Source organism: Syzygium oleosum, unplaced genomic scaffold, assembly GCF_021117445.2.
Source record: "Syzygium oleosum isolate NSW1041296 unplaced genomic scaffold, Sole_v2.1 Sole_v2.07, whole genome shotgun sequence".
NCBI lineage: Eukaryota > Viridiplantae > Streptophyta > Magnoliopsida > Myrtales > Myrtaceae > Syzygium > Syzygium oleosum.
Genome location: NW_026607491.1, coordinates 9,458,604 through 9,468,531, shown reverse-complemented (window position 1 = coordinate 9,468,531; position 9,928 = coordinate 9,458,604). Strand labels below are relative to the sequence as shown.

The 9,928-nt window shown below is 38.3% G+C and overlaps 1 protein-coding gene and 1 pseudogene across 1 annotated transcript; both read left to right on the top strand.

Moving 5' to 3' along the window:
• The first annotated feature begins 665 nt into the window (after positions 1-665).
• Positions 666-4,093, top strand: LOC115676460 (uncharacterized). Its single transcript, XM_030599396.2, has 9 exons — positions 666-1,086; positions 1,191-1,380; positions 1,654-1,787; positions 2,090-2,202; positions 2,465-2,744; positions 3,099-3,251; positions 3,386-3,465; positions 3,560-3,609; positions 3,840-4,093. Exons 1-9 carry the CDS (start codon positions 700-702, stop codon positions 3,974-3,976), a joined length of 1,524 nt encoding a protein of 507 aa, XP_030455256.1. The 5' UTR covers positions 666-699; the 3' UTR covers positions 3,977-4,093.
• A 2,500-nt stretch (positions 4,094-6,593) lies between these two features.
• LOC115676430 (uncharacterized) lies at positions 6,594-9,928 on the top strand (annotated as a pseudogene).

Here is a 9,928-nt window from a genome sequence, read left to right as displayed (position 1 = left end):
AGTGCTTGACCGCCGAGCCACGTACCCCCTTTTGACGTTGGTGGCTGTTGACCTGTTTTGGCTTTTATATGTTTATTCTGTTGTAATAGACATTGTAAATCCCCGTTATTAGTGCAAGTTGTATTTATAGTATTACTGCTATCATTGGTCATGTGGTTTTAATTTGTACGGGTGTTTGTTTGCTTCCGCTTGTTCATTGTTCTCTCTTTTGGGTTTCGGGTCGGCGACGCGTCCTGGGACGTCGCACTGAATCGACCTCTGTAGGGTTGTCGCGTGCCATAGGGTTCGGGCCGTGACAAGTTGCTAATTACTTACACTAATACATTATACACTTTAGCCAAAACTTATCTGAAGAGCATAGACTTACAACAAAAATTTTATGCCACCATTGTTTATTTTTCTAAATATAACAGACTTTTCATTTGGCAGAATAAATATAATTGACTTCATTTTGTAATTGAAGAAATTCCTAGTGTAAATTAGACTAAAGCATATAAAATGTTACATTAAGTGGGTCCATAAGAAACTCATATGATTTAATGATTGAGATCAAGTAGCTTACGTATTAGGTGTACAATTCATTTCAAATCATGGCCCAGGACGGCAGATGCCTATAAATGCTTATGAAGGTGTCTCATTTCATTGTCCTGCTAAGTTTGGAATTCTTCAAAAGCTTACTTCTTGTCCACGCTGCACACTATGGCTCACTCTTGGCTCTCTCTTATCATCTCCTTCATGTTGTCCACAGCTACAATTTATGGACAGAAACTTCACACTCCGACGCTGAGTCTACACCGCAAACACGTTCTCCGAGATCCCGAACGTGCACTTTCGGCGTCCGTAACAAACGATTTTGAAACCTTCTTCTTCAATCAAACCCTCGATCATTTCAACTACAGACCAGAGAGCTACACTACCTTCAAACAAAGATACTTGATCAACTCCAACTTCTGGGGCGGCGCAAATTCTAGTGCGCCGATCTTCGTTTACCTCGGTGCCGAAGTGCCAATCGACGGATCCCCGAGTGCAATCGGGTTTCTAACAGATAACGCAGCTCAATTCAAAGCTTTATTAGTTTATATTGAGGTAGTACATTTGAATTGTTTTCTTCATGAATGTTCTTGTTGTCTAACTACAGCTTCTAACAACGAAGTCAAATTCTTCTCTTCTTGTGGAGTTTTTCATGTCAGCATCGGTATTATGGTGAGTCAATTCCACTTGGGATGAGCTTCGAAGAAGCTCTCAAAGATGCAAATGTTCGCGGGTATTTTAACTCCGCCCAAGCTTTGGCCGATTATGCAACCATTATTATGCACGTTAAGGAGGAAAGAAACGCCAGTAAATCTCCAGTTATTGTGGTGGGAGGATCATATGGAGGAAGTAAGTGCGATGGGTATTATATTCTATCAATATGAAAAAAGTTGAATCGAATTCCAAACTTCCATCGCGTGTGGTTGAAGAAAATATGAGAAGGTTAAGAGGTTTTGAACCAATGGTATACTTATTATGTTAAATTGATGAGTCGTTTTTTTTTGGTAAAGTTAAATTGATGAGTCGTTAGTACCCTTTATTTTCAATAACTCACTTTCATGAAAAAGATTATCATCTCGTTATCTTAAGTTATCAAGGTCTAATAGATAATGCCAATTTCAGTGCTCGCTTCATGGTTCCGGCTAAAATATCCACATGTGGCCCTCGGAGCTCTGGCCTCATCAGCTCCTATACTGTACTTTGACGATATTACCCCACAAAATGCATACTATTCAGTGGTCACCGAGAATTTTAAGGTAATTACACCTGTAATTTCTCTTCTTCTTTTTGTCCAAATAATGGATTGCGCGGCACTTTTGAAGCATCCAAAGAGTATCAATTGGTTGAGGGAATATCCCTGTCTTCCCATCTTACTCACACAAGGTAATTACACGAGTACAATATTCATGCTCGTAGGGCATGGCGTCTAGATAATTCAATGGTGTGATTATTTGAAACCATACCTTAAGTGAGAAGGACATACCGGTTAATCACCGGAGTAATATTTGAAATCTTAATTTCTATTCTTTCTTTTCCATTGTTCGTGTTTTTCGTACAGGAAGCCAGCGAGACTTGCTTCCAAACTATAAGAGACTCGTGGTTGGAAATCGATAGAGTTGCTCAGAATCCTAATGGTCTTTCAAACTTAAGCACAATATTCAACACATGCAGGTGTGTGGCTTTATGCGCCATCTATTATGTGTCTTAATCCCTAAAAGAGTGAAATGCTATGAAGTATATTTAAAGAATAGACTCAATTTACCTTTTGAGATCATGAACCTAACCTACACGCAACTCCTCTGTTCGGTGTGATGTTTCAAGATCTTCAAGGCTAAATTGAGTCTTTAAGAACTTCTGTGAATGTTAATTTACTAAGGAGACTCAATCAATCAATTATGCATTAACTCCAGCTTATTTTGTGTGGATGAGTTAGGCCTTTGGGGAGACGGGATGAACTGAAGAACTACTTGATATCGATGTACATAATAGCAGCTCAATACGATGCTCCACCAATGTATCCAGTGACAAGGATATGCAGCGGCATTGATGGAGCAAATACTACTGAAAATGGCATTCTTGGCAAAATATTTGCAGGCGTCGTTGCCAATAACGTGAACTACACATGCTATGTCAATTCTCCCACTAATGGGTCTCAAGCTAACGTCAATCCTACCACTGATGTATATGAAACTAAGTTCGGTTGGAAGTGGCAGGTACAATACTCTCCATCATTTTATCTTTAAGCATTAGAGGAGGCTGATGGGTCTCGAATATTTGGGCGGGTTTGGATATTGCATCTCGATCTCACAGGTGGATTTAAACCAGGCTGAATTGAATTTACTTCAAAGTGGACAGCGTTAGGAAAACAGTTCCCTTCTCGGACTTAAGCAATGGCTTTTGTCCCAGTACTGGAATCATCATGTCTATGTTCAGGCTGATCCAAGCATGCTCATTGATCGGGTCTAATTTAATTGCACTATCCCATTCTTGAAAGCTTGCTCTTGAAATTGGGTAGCATCTAAGAAAACTCACACTTTTGTTGAACTAAAAGGGAGATTTACTTGCAGACGTGCAGCGAGATGGTATTCCCCAAGGGCATTACAGACAATCCTATGTTCCAAACAGCGCGTTTCAACTTGAGCAGATTCATTGATAACTGCAACCGCAAGTACGGTGTTGCACCTCGCCCGCATTGGATCACTACCTACTACGGTGGTCATGTATGATTTCCGATTACTCTTAGAAATATATGTTTGATTATTATTTCTATCAGTAAATTAAACTGGTTTTTATGCATAAAATTCAAAGCAAACCTTACCACCGTCGTCCTCGACCTACTTTTTTTTTTTGGCAGGACATAGAGCTAGTTCTTCACAGGTTTGGTAGCAACATTATTTTCTCAAATGGACTTCGAGATCCTTACAGTAGCGCCGGGTATAAAAATACATGCTTATTTCCATACATTCGAAGTATTAAAATTTCCATTACTTAATTACGCTTAACAATTTGATCTCTTTTTTAATCTTAGGGTCCTGAAGAACATTTCAGATAGTATCCTCGCTGTCTATACAAAGGAAGGTACATAGCTAGCCAATTATTTTTGTTGTTTGTGATTTGTTTTACGTACCCGTAAATTACTCAGAAGAAGGAAACCTATTCAAATTAGAAATCTAACTTGAATGTCGAGAGTATATTAATAAATTATTGATTACTCGAGCATCAAACCACAATTCCCATTTGAATTTAGATTTTTAATTTGGTCAAGTTTGTCCAAACTCGAGACATATTAATGATTATATTTATTGTAGGTTCCCATTGTTTGGACTTATTACCAGAGACGCAAACCGATCCAGAGTGGTTGGTCATGCAACGAAAAACCGAAGTTGAGATTATAAAAGGGTGGATAGCGGAATATTATGCCGATCTTCTTGCTTTGAAACAATGATACGATGAATTGCTGTTGCCAAAAATATGGGTGATGAATTGATTCAAGAAGGCCATTTCAATGACAGATGAGAACACAAGACTAAGTCCTCCGTATCTCACCAAAAAGTTAATGCTTGTACTTTCTTTGCTCCATTAGAACGAGCTCTTAATCAAGAAAAGCAAAATGACATCGCCCAATTTTATGTTTTGAGTCATGTAATTCACAACATGCTTCCAATTAATCGTTGGACTCTGGCAAAATATTTGAAACTGCTGGTGTTCTTTATTGATTAAGCATAGATTTTCATTCTATTTTGATGTTCTTATTCTTTTGGCATGGGTTTATGGGACCTCATTCGCTAGACGAGCTTAGGATTAGTTCTATTTCCCCTCCCCATGGCAATACCTCCTGGGCATTTTCAATGGCATTATACCTCACCCGCAATGAAAAACTATCGAATGTTCTCGATCGCACAACTCCCGCATCTAAACTTTGAGCTAGAAGAAAATGCAGTTTCATTCCAATATCAAACTAAATCTACATAGCCGATTTAGTTGTCAAAGTGATTAAGATTGCTATAATCTCCACTTAAGACCACTTCATTTGGAACTTCTCATTGTAAATTTCCCTAGCGCAGTGTAATTGGCCTGTCCATAGTGTGCACAAACTGGTTTACAAAGTTTACGTCACTTGATTACGCTTAACACCCCTCTTAATTTTCTCCTGCGTAATTTTCCTGATATCATATCTGTTTTCTAGTTCTCCGGTTATCATCTCGAGTTACAATTCACATACTATTTTGCATGTGCAGAGAACCGGTTGACACGCGAAGGGGAGTATTAAGTAAAATGGTATTTATACATTATTGGCCCTTCCTAACAGTCTAAACTTTTTGCGAAAACAATTTGAACTGACAATCATATTTATTCCGGACATTGCATTAGGTTAATTTTAGTGCAATATGATATACCATTACTATATTTACGTGGCAAAAACCCAACCAACAATGATAGGTTTCTATGACCATAACGCGGAAAACCAAAACGTATAATTTCAATGAACAAAACAAAAGGTCGTACAACTTTTAATAAGTTTCTTATTTTTATGTCAGACTTGTTTTAGTTAAAATATATATCTACACCAAATTGAGGTTCTGGTACATACTGATGACTTTCTGAGATAGATACTATCCCATAACACGGCCTTAGCCTTTGGCCTTCAACAAGGGATGGCTTTTAAGTCTTCAATCACCATGAATATATACCATAATTAATCGAGTTTCAGAAATTTTTTAATCCACAAGATTTAGTGGCAAATAGAGAATATTCTTAGTGTAATTAATTTGCCTTATCAAGCTAACAGTGCAACTCTAAACATATAACGACACCAGACCTTCAATAAGAGAAGGGAAGTGTTCAGACAGACATGGGAAACTTGTATGCTATATTCATCAACTAGTGCATTCTAATATAAGCACTTGGGAAGCCTATTTTCCCATTTTTTACACGTTCTTCCAATTTGTTTCTGGTACTTTGTTTTGCCAAACTGTGTACTGGTCTTAAACTCTAGGATAGGTAAATTATATTCTCCATTTCATCTTCACGGTTTTGAACTGGTTAGTTCCTACGTTAATTAATCTTTCAATTTAATGTTGCTTTCTTAGCACATAAGGAATAATAGTTGAATATAGAAGTCGTCAACAACGTCTATCAAAGACTAAGTCTCAAAACAATCAATTATCCGCGTAGTCCCACCTCGCCATGAGATCATTCCCTTTTATGTCATGCTTGTTTTTGCTATTAATTGCAATTATAATCCATTTGGGTGTTTGAAAAGGACTTAATCTAACACTTACAAAGCAAATCAGCTAAAGATATAACATTTAACGTTGCTTTCTGAGCAACTTATGGTCTGAATAGGGAAGACGTCGACAACGTCTATCAAAGACTTGGTCTCAAAACAATCAATTGTCTGCGTACTCCCACCTCGCCATGTGATCATTCCCTTTTATGTCATGCTCGTTTTTGCTATTAATTGCAATTATAATCCATTTGGGTGTTTGAAAAGGACTTAATCTACCACTTATAAAGCAAATCAGCTGAAGATATTACCTTCAACGTTGCTTTCTTAGCAACTTACGGTATGATAGCTGAATATGGAAGTCCTAGACAACGTCTATCAAAGACTTCGTCTCAAAACAAACAATTATCCACGTACTCCCTCCCCACAATTTGATCATACCGTTTTATGTCGTGCTTGATTTTGTTGTCAATCGCAATCATATTCCATTTGGGTGTTTGAAAAGGAGTTAATCTTGCACGTATAGAACAAATCAGCTAAAGGGGGTTGAGTACTAGTCTCTCCTACGCTCAAAAGTGTATTACAGAAATAGAATGTTGAGTTGGTGCGAAGCCATTGAGTTTAATGAGCATTACAACCTGTAATGTTCTTTCTTTTAATTTCTTAATGAAACTCATATGGACTTCATGCTGAGTCACGTATATTCTCCTGATTCTGCGTTGTTCTAACGTAACTTCGCATAAAAAATAATAGCACAAACTGGGATCGGGGGTTAATATATATAAAGGTGAACTAGTTGACGCCAAAAAACATCATAGAAATCCTTCTCTTCACATGCATGCTTTAGCTTACGCAATGACCAGAAACCCAAACATGTCTTCGTCACATTATAGCCTTTTGATCATTCTGATACTTTTCTCAGCCTGTGTTGCTGCCAAGGAGAACTTAGATGGTTACCGTATTCCAAAGCTGAGCGTACTCTGTCGGACAGGGCGGTTCGAGCTTCCATCTTGTCAAAGGATTTCCAGACTTTCTTTTACAGTCAAACCCTCGATCATTTTGATTATAGGCCTGAAAGTTACACTGCTTTCAAACAAAGATATGTGATCAATTTCAAATACTGGGATGGCGCGAATACAAGCGCCCCCATCTTCGTTTATCTTGGTGCAGAAGCAGCCATCGACGGTGACATAGGTGGTATCGGGTTCATTACGGATAATGCGGCTCAGTTTAGATCGCTTTTGGTCTATCTAGAGGTAATAAGAATGCCCCATATTATTAGCCTGGTTGTACGTTCTTTCCCTTATGTTTGGCGTCCATACGTATATATTCACGCATTTTACTGACGTAAAGTTGAAATCCTGCAGCATCGGTTTTATGGTGAATCCATCCCGTACGGGTTGACAGTAGACAAAGCACTGAGTGAACCCAACACTCGCGGATATTTCAGCTCAGTGCAAGCTCTTGCCGATTACGCGGAAATTCTTGTATACTTGAAACAGAAATTGAATGCCAGACATTCCCCGATAATTGTCATTGCAGGATCATACGGGGGAAGTAAGTGAATATATTTTCACATAGCAGCAACATGACTGCCGCTACAAATCGAAATTAAAGCCCACTTCTTACATGGAAGAGAACAATTATAATCTGCCGAAGGTCATTATTCTTGAACAATTCATGGACAGAGCTTTTCCTAAACAGCACTAGTCATATTGACGACGACAATCCATATAAGATATATTCCACATATCACTTATAAGTACGTGTTTCAATCTTCGTATATTTGATTTTCAGTGCTAGCTTCATGGTTCCGATTGAAGTACCCACATGTGGCGCTCGGAGCTTTGGCGTCATCCACTCCAATTCTCTACTTTCCTGACGTCATACCTCAGGGTGCATACTATTCAGTAGTCGCAAAAGATTTTTTGGTAATCCTAATTTGCTCGATGTATACCTTTTTCCTTCAGCATGCATTTTCTATAATCAAATCGATTGAACAATTGTTTGGGTAATTTTTCAGGGAACTAGTTTTTCTTGCCACCGAACCATAAGACGATCCTGGGAGGAAATTGATAGAGTTGCTTCTAAGCCTCATGGTCTCGTGAAATTGAGCAGAATTTTCAAAACTTGCAGGTGTGTAGAGGATGGAATTGAGAATCATGCATCATATTGTATTTTGCGGACTTTTCAGTATATTGTGTAGCATAAGTAATTCTTAGAAAATAAAAATTATTAGAAATATATGCTTTATAGACGAATTTACATTTAATTATGTATATTTTTGTCTTCTGTCTGACCTAAAAAAAAAATCTTCTGTTAGACCATTGCAAAGTTCTTCACAGCTCAAGGGGTACTTGAAATGGTTCTACGCAACTGTTGCTCAGTACAATAATCCATTCAAACGTCAAATGGAAGTGTTATGCAATGCCATTGATAGAGCTTCTCCAAGAGATGGAATTCTTCGGAAAATTTTCACAGGCCTCGTCGCTCTCATCGGAAATTCCACATGCTACGTGAATCCACCTTATCAAAGTTCATCTCAAACTGATTTGGATTGGCATTGGCAGGTATACAATATAGTATAAAATCATGAACGGATTTTAGTTTACGACTTTCAGTTGAAATTGACTCAAATTGATCATGGAAAAAACCAGCGGTAACTCCAGACTCGATTGATGAACGAACAACTCCAAGATGCGGCAATTGATGCCTCTTATATATCTGAGCAGAGTCTGTGTAGTCTAATGATCGAGCAAAGTAGCTCGTGAATAGTTCAACTCGTATATCCTAATTGGCTCTACCCAATAGTAATATGCTTAGTAGATTAAGAGTCAACAAACAATTTCGAACTCTTTACCCACCTGTGCATGGCCGAGTTGATGGGCGCTTTTCTTCCCTCCTCAGAGGTTCTGGGTTCGAATCTCCGCTCGGTTCCGTAATTTAAGTGGGGGGCCCTGGCGGTAGGTTGCTGGGCTAGTCTCCTCCGAGGTATAAGCGCCCCGATTACCTGAGCGGGCTCGTCCCCGGGGAATGGTGGCGGATCCTCGATTACCAAAAAAAAAAAAAACAATTTCGAACTCTTTTGCCATAATTAGTTAACTTCGAGTTTTTCATTGGACTAACAAGATGGAGGTCGTTTGGCTTTGCAGACATGTAGCGAGATGGTGATTCCCATAGGCATCACCAAGATACTATGTTTCAACCAAAGCCCTTCGACCTAAATAGCTTCACCAATGCCTGCAAGAAAGATTCGGCGTCACACCTCGGCCACATTGGGTCACTACTTACTACGGTGGTCATGTACGATCAAAGAATTCATATATTTAGGAGTCTCCTTTAATTATTGTGTTGTTATCTATATAACTTTCTTTTTAACCAAACAAAGTATAACACTCTTTAATTCTTCATTGACAACGAAAAATTGCAGGACATAGAACTTGTTCTGCACAAGTCCGCTAGCAACATTAGTTTCTCCAATGGGCTTCAAGATCCTTATAGCAGTGGCGGGTACGTGTAGAATTGAAACCTGTAGATTTCTTTAAAAACATCACTATATTAACTGAGATTTCAAAATAACTCATATATATCATCAACTATAGGGTCTTGAAAAATATTTTGAATACTGTCGTCGCGGTCTACACAGCTAAAGGTACGTGTCGACTAAATTCGCGTCGCATCAAAATCAAATAAAATGGATTATCTTTCCATATTTGGATTTATGGAAGCTAATTGAATTATAGAAATTGATTTTGTTGACGTAGTTTATTATGTATAGGTTCTCATTGTTTGGACATACTTTCGACTACAGAATTCGATCCTGAATGGTTGGTCAAGCAGCAGAAAATTGAGATTGAGATTATAACAAAGTGGATTGCTACATACCTTGCTGATCTTCACGCTTTGGGAGAATAATTAATATATATCACATGGGAAAGTCATCACATGGTACAATGATAATAGCATAGTAAATAAAACCAGAGTTGTGTGTTTCGTTTATGTTCTTGTGAGAAGGATGTGAAATTTGTGTCTCTGTGTGTGTGTGGATATGTTAGGCCTTTACAGAATGGGAATGACCTGAAGAACTAGCTGATATCGTTGTATCCACCAATGTATCCAGTGATAATGATATGCAACGGCATTGGTGGAGTAAATACTCTTGAAAAATGG